We start from the raw sequence: 21,470 nt of genomic DNA, 5'->3' as shown, positions 1-21,470 counted from the left end.
TCTTATCCACAGTATCCACAGTAGTACATAGATCAAATTTAAAGAACAAGAACTAAATTCAAAACGAAAAACAAAACCAAAAAACTAACCTCAGTTAGGTATAGCACTTGAGAGGCAGAAGGACCAAAGAAAAGTGAGTCAAGAGACGGACTAAGGCTGCTTTCTCCAAGTTTGGCATGGTCCAAACAAATAGCTCTTAATTTTTCTATTGTTGTGCTATCTGTAAAAGAGAGAGGCATAGTCTGAAATAAAACACAATTCATATTTATAGCACTTCTAGGATTTCCAAGAGCATGAAACAGCAAACAGTTCACTTGAGCTATACATTCAATCGAACCTCTAAAACACAGGACCATACTTGAGTTAACTTAAAAGCAAAAAATGAGAAGGAAACAAACCACCAACCAGGGCCTTTTTAAATCAGTCAGCCTAAACACAAGGGAACAAACAGCCTCTCATCCAGGAGCCTCCCATCAGCATGCTTTATTTAGCTGCAGGAGACTGATTTAAAACAAACAACTTTGAGAGGAAGCATAAATAACACCAACAGTTCTTCCAAATTTATTTGTCTTATGACATTATATATTACCTAGTTTGTCTGACTGAGAGACATCATAGTACTCAAAAACTGAACCTTAAAAAAAAAATCCAACATTGAAAGAAAAAAAAAAAAGCATGGCACTGTGGTACACATCTTTAATCTCAGTGCAGAGGCAGGCAAATTTGAGTTCAGGGACAGCCCGGTCTACATATTGAGTTCTAGGACATCCAGAGCTACCTAGTGATACCTGTCCAAAAACAATAACAAAAACAAAACACAAACAAAAAAGCAAAAACATTGTGTGTAGGATGTAACCAAAAAGAAATAGAAGAGAAGAAATGAGTTCAAGTGAGATGGTTCAGTAGGTAAATGTCCTTACCTACATGGTAGAAAGAGGAAACTGATTCCTGATGTCATCCTCTGACCTCCACACAAACTGTGGTGTGTACACACACACACACACACACACACACACACACACACACACACACACACACAGCATATATATAGCAACAAAAAAGTTTGTGGGGGTTGGAGAGATGGCTCAGAGGTTAAGGGCACTAACTGCTCCTCCAGAGGTCCTGAGTTCAATTCCCAGCAACCACATGGTGGCTCACAACCATCTATAATGTGATCTGATGCCCTCTTCTGGCCTGCAGAGGTACCCACAGGCAGAGCACTGTATACATATTAATAAATCTTTTTTTAAAAGTTTGCAACCAAGCATAGTACTGCATGCTGTAAAGTCCCAGTACCCAGTAAAGGCAGTCAACTTGGAGTTCAAACCCAGCCTAATCTGCATAGCAAGTTCCAAGCCAGCAAGGAATATACAAAAAAGAAAAAAAGACTTAAAAGAAAGCAATGGCCAAGGGTGTGGGGTACGGGATTGGGGGCGAGCAGGGGGGGTTGCGGCACTGGCAGTGGCACACACCTGTAATCCCAGCACTCTGGAGCCAAAGGCAGGTGGATCTCTATGAATTTGAGGCAAACCTGGTCTACAGAGGAAGCCAAGGATATACAGAAAAACCTTGTCTTGAAAGACCAAAAAGGAAGGAAGCAAGCAAGCAATGAATTCTAAGCAAGCAATGAATTCTAAACAAATCATTTAATGGTGTTGGCTTACAATGTATCTACCTCAGGTGTGAACCAATGGATTGCTCTACGGCCATTCCAGCTCTTACACATATGCATGCCGAAATAATTTTAGGACCCTAATCATATGTAAACTTTTTATTGTAAAATATAGACTTAGAAAAAAAACAACAACAACTATCAGGGCTGGAGATATGGCTCAGAGGTTAAGAACACTGGCTGTTCTTCCAAAGGTTCTGAGTTCAATTCCCATCGTGGCTCACAACTGTCTGTAATGAGATCCGGTGCCCTTTTCTGGTGTGCAAGCCTACATGCAGGCAGGACACTATACACATAAATAAATTAAAAAAAAAAAACTACTCATAATCTTGCCATCAATAGATGGCCATACTCTTGGGGTATTTTTTAGAAGATGAAGGACAATTTTATTAGAACTTAAAGAAAAACCTCAGGGCTTTAAAAATTAATATTTTAATAATATAATTATAAAATCAATATAATCATAATTACAACAAAATATTCTTTATATTAAACTCTTAGGAAAACAACTCACTCAGCCTGGTAAGCTATAAAACCTCAGTAGCTGCCTGAAGGAGGCAGAAAACATGCTTCCCTTAACAGCTGGCCTTCCCCCCAGTACTTTCAGCTTTCTTTTTCTGTCTAAAGCTTCACTCCCTGCCAAGTGGCTTCTAGTTTACCACGTGTCTGACCTCCTTTACAGCTTAAATGTAAGCATGACTTTCCTTCTCCTTCATTTGTGGACCAATTAAATAGTGAACTAATAATGTAAAAAGGGGGAAGAACTGTCAATAAAATGTCCAAGGTATGTACAGCAGTAAGGAACAACAACAACAAAAAGTCTGTATCTTGCCCACTCAACGGACAGAACAAGACCAAAAAGAGAACTACTACAGTAAATGATACTAAAATCTTGGATCATTTGATTTAAAATATAACATGTTTTGATCATATTTTTCCACTCTCCAAACTTCACCCACATCCCTACCCCTCTATTCTTTCTAAAAAACAAAACAAAGCAAACAAGAAACTAGTAAGGCAGACCTATTGATCCCTCCAATCCTTCCTATGTACCACTACTCCCCTCAAATTCACAGCCTCTATTTCTGTTAGACACATAGAGGTATCATTTCAAGGATGAACCCTTGGTATTGAATAACCATTTGGAGGGGGTGCTCTTCTTGAGGGAAAAAAAATCCTGTTCTCTATATTCCTTAGTTTTCTAGAGTTAAGGACCCATGAAATTAGCTCCTTTCATGTTAGCACATCTACTGGTGGTATCCTTGTTTGGGGCCCCATTTAAGCAGTATATAGATGATATTTAATGGGTAAATCATTTTCCTTTCCTTTAAAAAGTTTTCAATTAAATTTATTTATGTTTGTGTTCTTGTTTCTTATGTGCCTGTGCCATGGGCACACAAGTGGGTATCAGAGTATACTTGGAATTCCTTCTCTCCTTCCACCACGTGAGTCCCAGGGATCAAATTCAGGTTTTCAAGGTTGGTGTCAAGCACCTTTAACCTGCTGAGTCATCTAACTGGCCACTGGCCCCAGGCAAACAGGTTCTGCAAATGGCCACAGTATCTATTTTAGGATTTTGGGCAACATAGTCTCTGCTACTGAGCTCTCAGCTGTTGATGAACAATACATATGAATGACTAACTAGCTATAAGCCAGCAAAACTGAAAAGATTATGGATACTAAAATTTAAATTTCATAGAATCCGGAGTTAAAAATAAATATTCTTAAAACTTTTTAAAGTTACATTTATTTCTTTGTTTGACTGAATGAACAAATGTGTGGATCCCAGGTTATGTAACCATAGGCACACAACTTTATGCACCTATTGAGCCATCTCACAAGACCCCAAAAAGATATTCTCTTGATTTTATCTTAGCTCATAGAATATTTAGACACTTCCTTTGGATGTAGGCTATATATAATTAAGTTGTGGAAAAATTCTGGACTACAGGCTAGTTTACCAACTACTACTATGCCGTTCACTTAGAAAAATAAGTTTTAATATACCTTTCTATCATTAGAATGAATTGTATCGTCATTGAAAACATCTTACCTGGTGGCATAAGTTTCATCAGCACTCTTGCTCCATCTCTAAGAGGTGGCATATTTAGGCTGCTCCCTAAGTCTGCAACTTGCCAAAGGAAAGAGATGTATCTGGGATGAAGTGACATTATCTAGAATATAAAATATACAAATAATTAGCTGTAATTCTTTCATTGGCTTCAAAAAAAAAAGTTCTTTCTTCCTAAAAGCCTATGACCAAAGTTTGTTCCTGTTATTTGTCATTCTTCCTCAACTAACCTTTATAAATTTTTTCGAGACAGGGTTTCTCTGGACTCGCTTTGTAGACCAGGCTGGCCTTAAACTCACAGTAATTCGCCTGCCTCTGCCACCCCAGTGCTGGGATTACAGGCGTGCGCCACCGCGGCGAGCAACAAATTATCTTCATGATACAGACCTAACACATCATCTGAGCCACATTTGTAATAGCTTTCTACTGTTCTATTAAACTATTTCTTCTCACCTACATATGACTTAAGAAGACTCTGAACCTGGTGAACTGCAAACATGCCACTACTAACCTCCGAACCACCTGGTTCTTGAACTGCAATCACTGGTGTTACCGTAACCATTAAAGTTCTTAATTAGAGGGGAGAAAGCAGAGTTCTAGAGTAAGGGATGCCACTGTTTTCTCTGGATACAATGAGAAAGATTACAGGTATTTCCCTACATTCAACGTTTTGAAAGGATCCAATTTTTACAAGACAAATATGTTAAAACAGTAGTAACTTTCTAAATTTATATATTGAAATGTTATTATTAAATTCCAATAGATCAAGTATATACAAATATAACCAAATTATAACTATAGGAAAGTTTTGTTTTAAATTTCAATTCACTTACACGTACCATTCAAAGGGCTTTATTGAAGCTGAGGAATAATTATATAGATATTTTGCCTCATTAAGCAAAGAGTTCAACAACAACAAAAAATCCTTGCTAATATACTTGTCTTTTCTTAGCACTTCTAGCATAATGCCTTGTACTACAGAACCTACTTACCACTCCAGGCAAACAGCTTTCCACTTCTGGATTGGGGCCGTCACTGTAATGATTACCATGGTTTCCCGGAGATCCAGTTGAAGAATCAGAAGAGCTATCAGGACTTGAAGGCATGTTGGAGCTTATTTGTGTTAGTTTGGCTGTTATTAGCTGAAAATGATACATATTAGAATCAAAGACAAGAAAAAAAGCAACATAAACCAGAAAACTTGGAACCTAGTGATATACCAACAATTAAATCCAAAACTACATGCTGGGGTGGGAGAGTTGGCTCGGTGAATAAGAGCACTGGCTACACCGACTGCGGTGGCACATGCCTTTAATCCCAGCACTTGGAGGCAGAGTCAGGGCGCATATCTGTGAGCCAGCCTGGTCTACAAAGCGAATCTAGCACAGCCAAGGCTGCACAGAGAAAGCCTGTCTCAAAAAAGAGAGAGAGAGAAAAAAAAAAAGAAAGAAAGAAAAAGCACGGACTACTCTTGCAGGATGCCTGGGTTCAATTCCCAGCACCCATATAGTAGTTCACAACTATCTGTAATTCCAGTTCCAGGGTACCAGGCACATACATGCTACAGACATACATGCATGCATGCAAAACCATACACGTAAAATAATTCCACAAAAACCAGATGGTAGTAGTTATAAAAATACTCTCTCATAACCATTTGTTTTTCACATATTATATTCAAAGTGTCCCAATAATTCTCTGAATTAGTGTTGTAACAATGAAATATAGGCTGAGGTTTTAGTTTTTAAAATGTTTGGGTGGTAACTGCATATACTTACTGATTTATCTTTAAGGTTTAGTTGTCCAATCAACTTCCTGTCATCTCCAGGATCAATCAGCTCACCACCCACAAAGAGTTCAATTTTTGTATGAGCTACATTGGCTTTAATACGATTGAGAATACATCGTCGAACTGAACCAATGGTATCATTTGTATGAGACCAAACCTCCAAGTCATCTACTTGTCTGCCCTGGTTTGGAAATCGAACTATAAAAGAGAGGTGTTTACCACGGAAAGCTCTGGTGGGGCAGAGGAAAAAGAAAAATAAGAAAAAATGCCATATTCAGCAGATTTCTCAATTTACCTGCCAATAACATTGACTACTTTCTTATAAAACACAGAAAGTGAAGACTTTTTAGTACTCTGAAAGTATTTGTTTTCTTTAACTTATAAACACTGCAATATGCAAAACACAATGACTATCTATACCCCACTGTTATTATTTACGCCATTGACTGTATAAAATGATGCATTGACCTATAAGAAATTAATATAAATGTCAAACGTGGTGCTTTATTCCAGCAATCCCAGCCATTGCTGTGGCAGAGGGATTACCAGTTTAAGAGCAAGATGAGCACCTCAAAGCAACTATGCCCAAACAGCCCCCAAAAGTCATAGACATGGCAGTAACATTTCAGTTACTTTTACACTTGTGAAGCCCAACTCATTAACTTGTGCTGTTTATAAATATGCAAGATAATATTTATCTAGAGAGCATAAAAAGCTATTATGAATTTTTCCTGAACTTTATTTGCGAGACTGGGTCTCACTGTGTAGCTTTGGCTGGCCTAAAACTTGCTATGTAGAGACTAAGCAGACCACAAGTGGGAGAGAGATCTACCATGCTCTGCCTGAGTGCTGGGATTAAAGGCATGCTCAGAACTGCCTGAAATTTTCTAAACATCAAGTCATTTCAAAACAACACTATGTTGGCATATTATCTTGAAGATATGATATTTTAAAAAAAAGAAATACCATTAGGCCATTTGAAAATATTACTTGGCTAAACTGGTTAGCTGTAAAGTCAGCTTTTAAAAACTCATTTGAAGGTCGGGCGTGGTGGTGCTCACCTTTAATCCCAGCACTCAGGAGACAGAGGCAGGTGGATCACTGTTGAGTTCTGGTCTGGTCCAGCCTGGTCTACAAAGCAAGTCTGGGACAGCCAAGGTGACACAGAGAAACCGAGTCTCAAAACCCACCCCCCCCAAAAAATCATTTGAATTACTTCTGAATCTGAGTATACTAGTTTGTTCTTGTTTCTGAGAGGGTACAGAGGAGCCAGGTTAGGTTCCTAATACCTGCATGGCAGCTCTTCTCACAGGGCTCAAAAGTTTGTAACTCCAGTCGAAGGGGATTCTAATACTCATTTCTGACCTCCAAGGGCACCAGACATACACACGGAACACATACATACATGTAAGCAAACTCACACACAGAAAGTTAATCTCCCCCACCCCCCGCCAGACAGGGTTTCTCTTGTGGTCCTGGCTGTCCTGGACTAACTTTGTAGTCCTGGACTCACTTTGAGAAACCCTGTCTCAAAAAACAAAAATAAAAGCTAAAAATAAAAACTGCCGTTGAAGGACTAAAAGGTCAATTACTTAAACAAGCTAATATGCTTGGCACGAGTGACTAAGCCTGTAATCCCTGTACTTGTAAAGCAGTGATAATATAAGTTTGAGGCCAGCCTGAAAGCTACAGTGAGAACATATTTAACCAAACAAAATAAAGACAAATTTTCTTTTAAAACTCCCAGAAACATTGACCTACTTTTTCTCTTGGGATTGTTTTCTTCCCTAATTGTTCTACCACAAAAATAAACAAATATATTCATGAGATACCTGTGTTTTTAAAAGTCAAGACACATTTCAAAAATATAAATCTCTTCTCTTTTTTCATACACATTTTTAAAGGGGCAGTGGTTAGGAAAATACCAAATAACTAAAACTAATCCCAGTCAATCAGTTATTCACAAACCTTGACATAGGCAAAATTGTTCTTTCTTCATGATAATCACTGTCACATTCATTTATATATTCTCTTAGAACAGTTAATACTCGGACCATTCGAACAGCTTCCTGTCTCGCACAATTAATACTGTCTTTGTCACCATCCAAAACACATAACGTGTCATAAGAGGCTTTCAAACGATCAAAGCAAGACTGAATGAAGTCTTCATGAATCACCACCTACAAGTATAATAGGCAAAATAAAGATAGTGATGAGAACATTTCTCTAAACAATAATATTTAATAAAATATTAAAAAGGGAGCTATAGTGTAAAATAAGTTAAGGACAAATGAGATAAAAAATTTAGAAGATTTTGTACTGCTTATGAAAACATTCTCAGCATTGTCTTTACTATTTTAACATATATTGGATGATCAAGATAACCCAATCACTTCAAGATTATTATAAAGACAAGATTCACTTATATAGTATTCCATGTATGGATTTTGAGGCAAAGCTAGTTTAAATTTTGTCATTTTCCTGCCTCAGGCTCTGGGATACTGAAATTATAGGCATATATCACCATGCCTAGCTTTTTTTTATATGTTTGTGGTAACTGAAAGAAAAAAATTCTAATTACTAATAAGTTAAAGAGAAAAATCTTGTAAGGATTATAGTTCTATCAACTGAAATTCTAGCTTTGGAAATTTTAATGCACACCGATCCTCACCTGATTGACCTGCAGCCTTGGACCAAGGTTTGTGTATATCTCTTTAAGGAGATCTATAGCTCGGCTGGCAATATCATCATTACTCTGAATTACAACCTACATTAAAAAAAAATTAATTGTTTCTCAAGCAATGTTTCAGTTGGGCATTTAAATTCAAATCATATTCTTAGTTATTTTCAATACATTATTTAACATAATGGTTAAGTTGACTAAATGAAATAAACAGATCAAAATAAAGAATAAACATAAGATGCAGCTCTTTAAATAAAGCAATTTAAGAGTAAATGGCATTTTACTACAAATAAAATATGCTTTGATCAAACTGAGGCTTTCAAGGAGGAATTCAACCTAGTTAGAAAACAAGATGCTACATGAATATAGATTAGTATAAAAATTCTCCCTTCTCTCCGATCTATATTAACTCACACCTAATTACGCTGGTAGTTTTCAAACTCTGTTCCATACCCTAGGGTGTAGGTGAAGTATGTCAAGGCTGATCTCTGCTCAAGAGGCTTGGAGAAGGCAAGGTGATGAAGCCTGGAGACAATAAACACAGGCTTCCTCTATTCAACCATATTTGCAATTCAGATTATTATATAAGGTTTAATTATTGTTATTATTTTTAGAAGTCAGGAGCCCACTCTGTATCTGTAACCTCAACTTGGCCTAGAATTCCACCTTTCCAAGTATGCACCATGTACTCTATAAGAAGTGCAAATTTGGATTTAAAGAAAAGTTTGTAATATTAAAATATGTGCTTGAGGCTGAATCCACAAGCACTATCTCTCAAGCCCTTCCACTGCTTATAAAACAAAACAGGACTACAAAACAACCCCCTCAAACACCAAGCTTTACTTATTTGAAAGTGTTAATCATTCAAATACCACATAAAACACCTTTTTCTATGTATGTGATTTGCAGACATCTAAAACTTAAAAAAACAGAAGCAACTATGTAAAACCAGCCTAATTTTAAAAGATACAACATAAAACACCATAAAAGACAGTTTAGTCTCAAACTGATTAACATTGAACTTTTCCAAGTTTTAAAAAATATTTTTAAAATATTAAACTAAGCAATGCTAATAAGGAACACATAAATGCAAGATAAAAAATCCCAGACACCTGGAACAACCATCAGAGAATACACACAAATTTTATATGGCACATTTAGCTATAGTTACTTATTCAACGAACATCAGGTGCAATGGTGACAGACCTCCTACTTTTGACTTACCCTCCAAAGATAGTCTAATCCTATCAATTCCAAATCATCCATCATATAGGCTCTTCGTTTTGCTACTAGTTTTCCTTCTCGACAATTCACAGCTTTGAAGAATCTCTCAAAACATTTCATTCCATTTTCAGTTAAAAGGGAAGGATCAAGCTGAAGCACATTACTTTCAAAGAAGTCCTTATTGATATCAGGATCTAAGTCTGGTTCATCCCCCATTAACTTGGAATACCACTTAAAACAGGCTTCACGATCACAAAGGTAAACTGCGTTCTCTGCTAAGCACTTCCAAATTTGTTTTGCCTGAGGAGCACACAGCCACAGTTGGCCATCCTTCAATAAAAATCTTAGAAAAACATAAAAAAAAAATTATTTGACATTTATTATGAAATACAACCTACCTTTTTATGTAGCATAATTATATATACAGAACTCACTTCTCAGTTTTTATCTAAAATCCAGGACAGCCAGGGCTACACGGAGAAACTCGGCTCAAAAATAGAAAAACAAAAACCAACCAACCAAACAAACCCCAAACCATTTGTCTCATACTGATAACTCTATAATATATGATTGTTTTTAATTGATCAAATAGGAGGTAAAACGTATTAAAATAAAGTTCTTTTTGCCTCAGGTTGAGCTGCTATTGTTCACAGGTAAGTACTAACATAACCAGCTAGGGCTGTAATACTTCTTCAATTCCAAACTTCAATATGGCAAAGGGCTTTGCATCATATTTTCTAGTAGTTCTAGTAAAACCAAACAGATACAAAACAGGCCATCAATAACTAGGACATACTATGGCAGCACTTATCAATGTGATGAGGCAGGACCGGCTACACAAGTGATTAAAAGGCAAAATAAAACAATTGCACCAACTTTAAAATCCCCAAATTCTTAAAACATGGGAGAATGGGGCTGGTGAGGTGGCACAGTGATTAAGAGCCCTGGCTGCTCTTCTAGAGGCCCTGAGTAGGATTCCCAGCAACCACATGGTGGCTTACAACCATACAGAATGGAATCTGAGTCCCGCATCTGTTGTGCATGAAGACAGAGCAAGTAAATAAATTAAATATATACATATATATATACATACATACATACACACACACACACACACACACACACACACACACACACACACAGTAAAAACATAGGAGGGTTTCTTAAGTTGTAATTATTATATACTATTTTCTCCTCCAAACAAAAAGAGCTCAATAAAATTAAGTCAATAGTTAAGAAAAAACAAAAACAAGAAATAATCTCCAAAACCTGTTTTCAGAATGACAAACACAATCCACCTTCAGAAGTACTGGTAATCGTAGCATTTGTTATGTATGATGGAGATTCTGACTTTTTAAGATGTACCTCTCATCATAAACTTTTGACCACAAGGGAGTTTTCAAATCCTAAAATGCTGATGTCATGGACCAAATCTAATTTTAAACATTGCAGTTTTGCTTAATAAAACTGAAATATACCTAATTTGCTAATCCTTCTTAGAGGTGATATTATTAATCTGGTTTCAAATTGCCTTTGCCAGGCACTGTTCTGTAATGGGATCTGATACCCTATTCTCTCTCTCCGTGTGTGTGTGTGTGTGTGTGTGTGTGTGTGTGTGTGTGTGTGTGTGTGTGTACGCACACGTAGACATTACTCATATACATGAAAATAAATATGCATATATAATATATATTTAAAGTAAACATTTCCAGCATAAATAACTCTAGAAGCTTAAAAGAATGAGGTGAGTGTTACAACCCAGGCACTAACCTTTTATTTTATTTTTTGGCACTAATCTTAAAAGCATAGAGCAACACAGGAAGATGTGGTAAAGGGGAAAAATCAAGAAAGACAGCATATTCAGTCAGTATACTCATGTCAGAGAGCAATAGCAATTATATCAAACAAACCTAAGAAAGTTAAGCCGTTCTTGGACTTCTTGAACATGACTATATCTACTTCCCAGTGTCACAGTTTGTGGGTCATAGTCTTCATGATCTGCAAATTAAGAAAAAAATCATGCATGGCACATATGGATAATCACACCACTGCTGATTTCAACCAAGTGACTTGTCAGTTAAAAGAAAAAACACCATTATTCTTCTATCATTATATAAAGTAACTAGAAACCTACTAATATTTGGTGCTTTCCAACCCATCTAACATCCTGAAAAAATATACATTCTTTTTACAACCCAAAGGAAATGATCTTTCCAATGTGCCATCCAAATTTTTTAGAACAATCCTTTTCTTCTTTCATATACTTGGGCTAGAAGCAATACTCTATCCTCCTGGTATTACAATCAGAAGGCAGATCATGTCACTTTGTGACAGTCATCACTATGCTCCTTTTGTACACAGTTGAAGTGGTTTCCACCAGGCTTCTCCAGTGGCAAGATGCTAATTTTCCACCCTACTTTTAACAACCAACCCATTCTATGTTTAATTCCTAATACACTGGCCATAGAGCTTTGGAAAAAATTCAATGAAAGCCAAACAATAATCAAGAAAAGTCAAGAAATAAGACAAAAGGGGCTGGAGAGATGGTTCAGTGTTTAAGAGCACTGGCTGCTCTTCCAGAAGACCAGGGTTCAACTCCCAAGACCCACATGGCAGATCACAATACCCTCAACACACAGGCAAAACACCAAAGAAAATTAAATAAAAATATAAAGACAACAATAGCTTTGTGATCCACGGAAAGCGAGATTTTCCTTCTTACAGAAGCATCCAGACTATTAAAAACAGTTGAGCTGGGCATGTTAGTGGACACCTTCAGTCTCAGCACTGGGGAGGCAGATGCAGGAGAGTCTGAACTGGTCCACATAGTTGAATAACAGGCCAGGAAAAGATACATAAAAAGGTCTTGTCTCAAAAACAAAACACCTAATAAAAAAGTAGGTAACTGAACTATGAATATTCAGTCTCAATACTACCTTGATTATTACCAAATAGGGAGACAAGCCACTCTTGACTTATACTATCTATGTGGTAGGTATCCCATGGAGGAAATATATATGATCAATTCAGCTATCTTTGAAAATGGGTGGGAACCAATATGAATCTTGTTATTTTAAGTATCAAATTTTGAGAGCAATTTCAGAATGCATTATAAAAACCTTAAGTTGGGCCGGGCGTGGTGGCGCACGCCTTTAATCTCAGCACTCAGGAGGCAGAGGCAGGCGGATCGCTGTGAGCTCGAGGCCAGCCTGGTCTACAAAGTGAGTCCAGGACAGCCAAGGCTACACAGAGAAACCCTGTCTCGAAAAACAAAAAAAACAAAAACAAAAACAAAAAAAACTTAAGTTGGTGCTGGAGAATTGGCTCAATGGGTGAGACTACTTGCTGCTCAACTCCCAGCACACAACATAGTAGCTCAAACTGTATATTCAGTTCCAGGGAGAACATTTTCTGGCCTCTTCAGGCCTACAATGTTGGAATTAAGCTGCAACTTATATAGAAACTAAGTAGGCAGGGTAATGAAATCAAGAGTCCTTTTAGCTTAAATGTAAGAGGGCATCTGTGGGGGCTGGAGAAATGGCTCAGAGAGTAAGAGCACTGACTGCTCTTCCAGAGGTCCTAAGTTCAATTCCCAGCAACTATAATGTAGATCACAACCATCTATAATTGTGACCTGATGCCCTCTTTGGCCTGTGGGTGTACATGCAGAAAGAGCACTGCCTCTGTAACAAAGGACTAAGGATAAAGGTCAGCAACTGAGAGGCCAAGTGCAGTCCTAGACTAGGTGCTGTAAGGAGGGCAACTACTCCTTAAGTCAAACTAGTCCAGAATAGTTTCCACATGGTTGCAGCTCAAATGTTAGTTTCTGAGATTTAAAATTTTCTTATTTGCTTTAACTTCTTATAGCAATTTCTAGGCACCTTTAAATTAAGTTTTATATTTTTATCCAGTTAAATGGTTGTTTTGCTAAAGTCCAGAGTCTTTTTATTTTTACACCTCCAGAAGTTAAATCTTTCAATTTCTTACTTTTGTTATATGCAATGTTTAGTATTTTCCTTTATAGAAGTATATTCATATTTTATTTATTCAATGGGTTCAGCTATTTTCATTATTTTGATCCAATTTTGGCCAATAAAAGCCAAATCCTTCCTCCTTTGAAAATAAACATGACTCTTTGGTCACTCTCATACTTTTCTCAGTAAGATGTTCTTGGCACAAAGCCATTTCTCCAGGTAGGAAGAAAATGTTGACAAATTAGTTAATACCATCTTTAAATTTTTTTTAGTTAGGTGTAGTGGCGCACACCTTTAATCCCAGCACTTGGGGAGGCAGCAGCAGGCAGATCTCAGGGAGTTTGAGGCCAGCATGGACTACAAAGTGAGTCCAGGACAGCTAAGGCTACACAGAGAGACCCTGTCTGGAAAACAAAACAAAAAAGGTGAAGATGATATAGTAATAAAACAAATCAGGCACATTTTTAATAATGACTGGCAGAACTCCAAGTAGAGAATAAAAACCAAATATACCTGGGGAAGGCAAATACTGAGTAAAATGCTTTGGATATTGGACTAATGTTTAGGTTATATAAGATCTGAGAATACATGTGGCTCTTAAGTCCCAAATAAAAATTCATAAAACCAACTGTTTTGAGCTTTCAAGAACAAAACTGTCATTACTAAGGTAACTTAACTAATGGAAAACAACAATCACTACTACTTGCCACAGTTGTCTTAGAATACATACCTCTGGCATACAGCCTCATGCTTTCCATGTAAGTTGCAAGGTTTTCTGCTACCAAAGTAACGAGAGCATGATTGTGCTGAAGTTGATTGATTAAGTCATGACGATAAAATACATGGGGGCCTCGCTGAGTTTGACTGAAACGAGAAGAACTTAACAATATAATTAGGCAATTAAACTCTGTTACAATCAAGAATTTATTATAACTAAATTATTAGCTACTAATTTAAAAACTCAAAAGCCAGTTTTTCTCACTTTTCTTAATGACAATATTAAGCAGTTTAAAATGTGTCAAAAAAATAAAATTAATTACTTGCAAATTAAGAATCAATTCCCATTTACTTTACAGGTGTCTACTTTAATGATTGTGTCTACTCTTATAATATGGGAATAGCAAAGCAATTCACTAGGATACATGATTTTTTTCCTCTTTTTTTGTGGGGGAGGATGTTTCAAGACAGCCTTTCTCTCTGTAGCCTTGTTTTTGTAGACTAGGCTGGCCTCAAACTCAGAGATCCATCTGTCTTTGCCCCCCAGAATGCTGGGATTACAAGCATGTAATCAAGCTTCTTTGTGCAACTAGTATTGCAACTGTTAGTTAATAATGTTTTTATGCTTTGTTTTGTTTTAAATTAGAGGCCAGAGATATGGCTTAGCAAGAAAACGCACATGCCACAAGCTTGAAAACCTTAGTTTGATCCCCATTATCCTCACTGTGAGAGGTAAGAACGGGTTGTTCTTTGACTACCATATAAAAATGAGTTCCCATTCATGGCCCTAGTTTTAAAAAATAGTAAATTTTAAAAATCATTAGCTATTTAAGTTACACATTGGGAACATTTAGTTTGTAGCCAAGTTGTTCTTGCCACTAGAAAGATACTAATTCCTTTCTAATTTGTTTTGTGACATTCTACAAAACTAGGCAACTTTCATAACCACTACTACTATTCTAAATATAGAGAAAGCCATTAATTTCTAGGAGAGTAGCGGAATACTGAATGTCTACCTGCAAGTAATAGTCAAATAGTGTTAAGTACACTGGACTAAATGCACTCCAAATAATTACTTTTACATTACTCCCCCAAAATCAGTATCTATTACACAAGGAAAGCATGATTATTTAGAGAATGCTCCGAAGAGTAAATGATGGTATTCACATGATTTATGAATAAATATTGGTTTCCACTACACTGAGCTTTCTTTCACGTCATATAATTTTTTCTTTCTATGCCAAACATTCTAATTCCATTACCCGAAAATAAGAGGGCGACTCATTCTGATAAGCAGATTTTAAAAGCTAAAGATAGTACTTTTACCATTAATTAACCTTGTGTAATGGAAGCTTTGGCTTCTTTGTAAACTCAGTTGTGTTATGTACATGTTTTTGTTCTAATCCCAAGTATGGGATTTTAGTTTGAGCTTTAGCTTGTCCACACCTGTTAATTGTCTCGTGAGGGGCGTGGCTTTTGTCAGCTGGTAACGGCCTTCCTCGTGCAGCACGGAGAGGGGCGTGGTCTAGGGCTCTGAGGATATAAATAAGAGCACAGAGAGAGCGTGGTGGGTGTGCGGTGTTGGCGTGTAGCAGTTTGCAGAGACCAGAGACGGCGGTGTCGCGGTTTGGAGCAGACAGACGGAGAGAAACGCTTCGGTGCTCAGTGGCTTGGAGACTGCTGGCTGCATCTGCTGTTGACGGAGACGGATACAGCCCAAAAGAACCCAATTGACCCTAAACAGCCGGGAGAAGGGGCCCCCTTTCCCCACTAACATTCTTTCTCCTACATAGGGTTAGGAGGTTGGAAGGGAAGTTGAGGCCTAAACACCCCAAATAAAGTAGAGTTAAAAAGAAAGAGCGCTACAGGTGGAGCCCAGTGCGGTTGGTAAGATAAAAAGGGCTAACAAGCGACACCCAGACATGGCTTAGAAATAATGGGGAACTTGGTTTCTAATGCCGAACAGGAGAGGGCAAGTTACGACGGAATGAATGTACTGTTTCAAGATGTCAGTAAAAGGTTTTAGCAGAGGCTGCTGCTGGGTTCTCTCCCGAGTTGCTCCCAGAGGGAATTTTCTGGTTTTGCTTTGTCTTCTTCCTGTATTCCATTTTAAAAAAGATTGGAAGAATGACAAGATGAGATACAAAAACCGGAAGTGTCACTCAATTCTCTAGTTCTGGAAGATTTCAGAGTTGGCGGTACAACAAGAGTGTTTTACAGGTAGAGATGGAAGCACTTGGGAAGCAAATAGCACCGCTGATAAAGGGAGAAAAAAAGTGTTCAGACCTGCTGGTAGCTAAAACTGGGAGCTCCCTGCTCTTGCCACCCCACTCTGCTCTATGCACCAGGTGTTTAGAGCACCTGTGTACAGCAGATGGCCGGGAAGAACAGGAAACCATACAAGGCCAAAAGGGCTCTGGAGCCAAGTGGCCACTAGAGGAATTGTCCAGGGCTACAGAGGCACCATCACCTTTCCTAGTCTTTGTGAAACATCCCTGCTAACGACGGTGGTGAGGCTTATGAAGAGATGGCATGGTGTCCAGTAGAAATGCTAGATTTAAAGCATTTTAAAGAGTCTATTGCACGGTATGAAATGCATTCATCTTCATTAAACAAATGTTAAGTAACTTGGATACACAGCACAGACTTATTCCCCAAGATTGGAAGGGATTGATGTCAGCTGTGTAAGAAGCTGCTCAACGGTTACAGTGGTTTCTGTGGTGGAGAAACAATGCCACGAAAATAGAACAAAATATAACAACAGGGATAAATGGTGTTAAAGATCAATTGCTTGGTGAAGAGCTGACTTACGAGAACAAATCCGATCTGGCGATGTAGTGACTGAACAATGTCGTGTTGCAGCCTTAAGAGCTTGGGACATGGTTGAGGAGCCTGGTGAAACAACCACCTCATTTACTAAGGTAATTCAAGGCCCTGGAGACTCCTTCACAGAATTCTTAGAAAGATTGGGTTCAGCTCTAAATAGAGCTACACTAGACCCTGAGAGCAGACAGGCATTGATACAGATCATGGCGAATGAGAATGCAAATACTAAATGTAAAAGAACAATTAGACCTTTAAAAGCACAAGAAGCCCTACTGACGAGGGAATGGATAAGACAGACAGCTAATATTGGTTATCAGGAGCAACGCCACTATCATAGGACAAGCCATAGCCAAGTCTCAGGAATCAAAATGCCCGATGCTTTAATTGTGGTGAATTTGGCCATTTCCAAAGAAACTGTAAGGTTAAAAGATTCAGAGTTCAAAACAGCAGTTGGCATTTGAGAAATACAGTAATTACACTTGTAGCCATAGCTATGAACAAGCAACTTTTAGCCACAATGTTCTAATGCCCAGATTCCCCAAAATTTATAGGTGTTGTATGAAGGAAAAGCATTGGAGCAACCAGTGTATACCTAACTGGGATATAGAAGGTAACCTCTTGCCATTTTAAATGAACAGAGGGGCCTGTCACCACCTCAAGGCACCACAGGAAATCAAAAAAAAAAAAAAAAAAAAAAAAAAAGAGCTGTTCTCCTTTGGTCAGCCAGGAGGTTAAGAAGCAGGCAGAAAGTCCAAAACTAAACACAGCTTGTTAGGCAGTACAGCTTTGGATTTGGCCACAGATACATCTCTTACACTATTCCCAAAATTAATTGTTACAAATTAACCACCACAGATGTTTATGGTCCTTTGCCTTCAGGGACAGTAGCGATGATCTTGGGAAGAAGTAGATTAACTTCACAAGAATTTATTGTGCATCCAGGTATCATAGATGGTGATTGTAAGGAAGAAATTAAAATCATGGCCTATGTAAATAAAAAAGGAGATACAAATTAATGCAGGGGATAGACCTACTCAGCTGTGACTGTTTCCCTACATCAAAAGCAAAGCCACTCTGGTAGAAAGAACAGGGGCATTTGGGAGTACTGGAAAACATGTTTTCTGGCACTGAATGGTGTTGAAATAGAAGGTTTGGTAGACACAGGAGCTGATGTCAGTATCCTCTCCCCAAAAGTCTTGAATTCTAAAATGGCCATTTCAGAAGATTTATGCAGTTTGTAGAATTGGTAAATTATCTCAAAGATGACAAAGTGGATTAAGTGTATGGGATCAGAGGGGCAAACAGGGAAGCTGAGACTTTATGTGGCAGACATAACCATAAATTTATGGGGAAGAGACCTTTTATAACAATGGGGTACTCAAATTAATATTCTTTCAATCCTAGAAAACAGCAAATGATGAAATTAGGGGTAAAGTGGTAAATGCTCCTGGGAAAGGTAATAAGAGTAATCAAGAACAATAGCACACTATGCCCACTGTCAAAAAAAGGACATCACAGGGATTAAGTTAACAAATTTGTAAGAGGAGCCACTGCTGACATACCAACAGCCTTGCCCCTACAGTGGTTATGAAACAGACCTGTGTGGCCAAGAGCGTGGCCCATAACAAAAGAAAAACTCCAGGCACTTGAACAGCTGGTACAAGAGCAACTGGAGGCTCAACATATAGAAGTCTACCAGCCCGTGGAATTCCCTGTGTTTGTTGTAAAAAAAAAAAAAAGGAATCAAGAAAATGGAGGATGCTAACAGACTTAAGAGCAATGAATAGAGTAATTCAACCGATGGGTCCTTTGCAACCTGGAATTCCTTTGCCTTCCTTGTTACCTAGGTCATGGTCTATAATAGTAACTGATTTAAAAGATTGCCTTCTCACCAAAGCCTTGGATGAGCAGGATACAGAAAGGTTTGCTTTCTCAGTACCTACTCTGAACAACAGTGGTCCAATAAAGAGATATCATTAGAAGGTACTTCCATAAGAAATGCTAAATAGTCCAACTTTATATCAATATTTTGTAGAACAACCACTAGAAATAGTTCACAGGCAATTTCCTCAATCTATTATTTATCATTACATTATTATTGTGCTAGCTAATTCTGGTAAAGATGCTTTAGAAAAAATTTTAAGGAAACACAAAGAATTCTGCCATGCTGGGGGTTACAGATTGCTCCAGAGCAGTCTATTAGCTATGAGGGTTATAACATTAGTCAACAAAAAACTCAACCACAAAAGGTACAGATCCGGAGCTGCAAAGATGGTTCAGTGGTTAAGAGTTACTGCTCTTCCAGAGGTCCTGAGGTCAATTCCCAGCAATCACATGATGGCTCATAGCCACCTATACTGGGATCCAATGCCCTCTTCTGACCTGGAGGAGTACATGCAGGCAGAGCAGTGTACATAATAAATAGATAAATAAGTATTTTTTTTAAAAAAGGTTTAGATACCCTTTCTCAAAAAACAAACAAACAAAAGTACAGATCCATAGGGATCAAATGCAAACTCTGATTTTAAAAATTGACAGGGAAAAAATAATAAAAATAAAAATTGACAGGAGATATTAAAACTAGCTGAGGACTACAACTGGATTACGTACTTATATGAGTTAAGTAATTTGTTTCAAATTGCAAGGAGACTCAGACTGAAACAGCCCAAGATGTCTAACAGCTGAAGCAGAAAAAGAGTCAATTCTGATAGAACAAAGCATGCAAGATGCAGGCTGGAGAGATGACTCAGGGGTTAAGAGAACTTGGCTGCTCTTTCAAAGATCCTGAGTTCAATTCCTAGCAACCACGTGGTGGTGGCTTACAACCATCTGTAATGAGATCTGGTGCCCTCTTCTGGCCTGTAGGTGTACAAGCAGACAAAACACTATACATAATAAATCTTTTAAAAGATGCGTATGTGGATCAAATTAATCCTAAGCTTTATTGTATTTTGGTCATTTGTCTTCATCTCATTCTCCTACTGGGATCAGTATTGTGGAATGGATTTTCTTAGCACATAAACATAGAGAAAAGACATACAGAGAAAAGATTTCTGAATTATAAAAGGCAGAATAAGAATACACAATTATCAGGAACAGACCCAGCTGGAATTCTAGTACCTCTTACTAATACTGAGATTATGGCATTGTGGGTAATCAATGAAGATTGGCAAAGAGCTTGTAGTAACTATTTGGGAGAAATTAATAACAAATACACTCAAAGCGAATGTATACAGTTTTTTTTAAAAGAATGAATTCTTCCGCTTATTGTAAAGGGAACACCAATTCCAGAGGCACCAACATTCTATACTGATGCAAACAAGATGGGAATGGCAGGTTGTAAGTCAGACAAATAATCAAGGTGATCCACAGCCCTTATTCTCCAGTTCAAAAACCAGAACTGTATACAAGTCTTAATTTCCTGAATCGCTTTTTTTTGTTGTTTTGTTTTTCGAGACAGGGGCTCTCTGTGTAGCCTTGGCTGTCCTGGACTCTGCTTTGTAGACCAGGCTGGCCTCAAACTCACAACGATCCGCCTGCCTCTGCCTCCTGAGTGCTGGGATTAAAGGCGTGCGCCACCACGCCTGGCTTGAATCTCTAAATATAATTACTAACACTTAATATGCAGAAAGAGTTGTTCTGCATATAACAACTATCCATTGTGTATTACTCATATACAATCTCACACAGGTTTGCCAGGTCCATTGGCAAAAGGAAATGAGGAAATTGACCAATTACTAATAGGAAATGTTAGAAGTCTCAAATTTTCATGAAAAACACCATTTTAACAGTAAAGGTTTAAAGAAAAAAATTTTTCTATCACTTGGCAACAAGCCAAAGAAATAACAACAACAATAACAATAAATTCCCTATATGTTCTCTGTATAACCAAATTTGATTATCTGCTGGAAGTAACCCTAGGATTACCAAAAGAAATTAAATCTGGCAGATAGATGTGTTTCATTTTACAGAATTAGAAAACAAAGTTATGTCCACCATACCACAGATACATATGCAGGGTTTCAACGGGCAACTGCTTTAAGTTCTGAAAAGGCTGATTGTGTAATTACATATTTATTAGAACTAATGGCAATTATGTGGAAACCTGCACAAATTAAGACTGATAATGCTCCTGCATATGTATCCAGTTAAGATGAAACAATTCTTTGCATATTATAAAATAAAGTACATTGCTGGTATGCCACACAATCCTACGGGACAGGCTATTATAAAGAGAGCTAATCGTACTTTAACTGAGATGCTTATTAAAAAGGGAGAGTAAGGACCCCAAGGGACAGGCTAAATAATGCTTTGTTACCCCTAAATTTTCTTAATGTTGGCGAAAAAGGAACAGCATCAGCTGAGAGATCCTGGGTTATAGAAAAAACTGTAGAAATAAATCAATCCGTTTACTGTAAGGATGTGTTGACAGCAGATTGGAAACCTGCAATAGTTTTGAGATGGGGATGTGGTTATGCTTAAGTATCTACAGGGAATGAAAAAATATGGTTACC

General features: G+C 37.7%; 1 protein-coding gene across 11 annotated transcripts in view; it reads right to left on the bottom strand.

Moving 5' to 3' along the window:
* Positions 1-21,470, bottom strand: part of USP9X (ubiquitin specific peptidase 9 X-linked) — a 144,647-nt gene that overhangs the window by 39,331 nt on the left and 83,846 nt on the right. For 8 of the 11 annotated variants that reach the window (XM_084790788.1, XM_084790787.1, XM_084790786.1 and 5 more), the window contains 10 exons: positions 15,577-15,663; positions 14,144-14,292; positions 11,350-11,437; positions 9,440-9,782; positions 8,204-8,299; positions 7,501-7,712; positions 5,522-5,762; positions 4,736-4,885; positions 3,726-3,846; positions 90-220 (listed from right to left, as the gene is read on the bottom strand). In XM_084790788.1, the coding sequence (XP_084646914.1) occupies positions 90-220; positions 3,726-3,846; positions 4,736-4,885; positions 5,522-5,762; positions 7,501-7,712; positions 8,204-8,299; positions 9,440-9,782; positions 11,350-11,437; positions 14,144-14,292; positions 15,577-15,663 (1,618 nt within the window). The remainder of the gene's footprint in view (positions 1-89; positions 221-3,725; positions 3,847-4,735; positions 4,886-5,521; positions 5,763-7,500; positions 7,713-8,203; positions 8,300-9,439; positions 9,783-11,349; positions 11,438-14,143; positions 14,293-15,576; positions 15,664-21,470) is intronic. The other 3 variants (XM_084790792.1, XM_084790783.1, XM_084790784.1) reach the window with 3 other exon arrangements.

The sequence above is a fragment of the Acomys minous genome (genome assembly GCF_964271855.1).
Source record: "Acomys minous genome assembly, chromosome: 7".
NCBI classification, from domain to species: Eukaryota; Metazoa; Chordata; class Mammalia; order Rodentia; family Muridae; genus Acomys; species Acomys minous.
The sequence above is the reverse complement of the archived record's forward strand: the minus strand, read 5'-3'. Positions and strand labels throughout refer to the sequence as shown.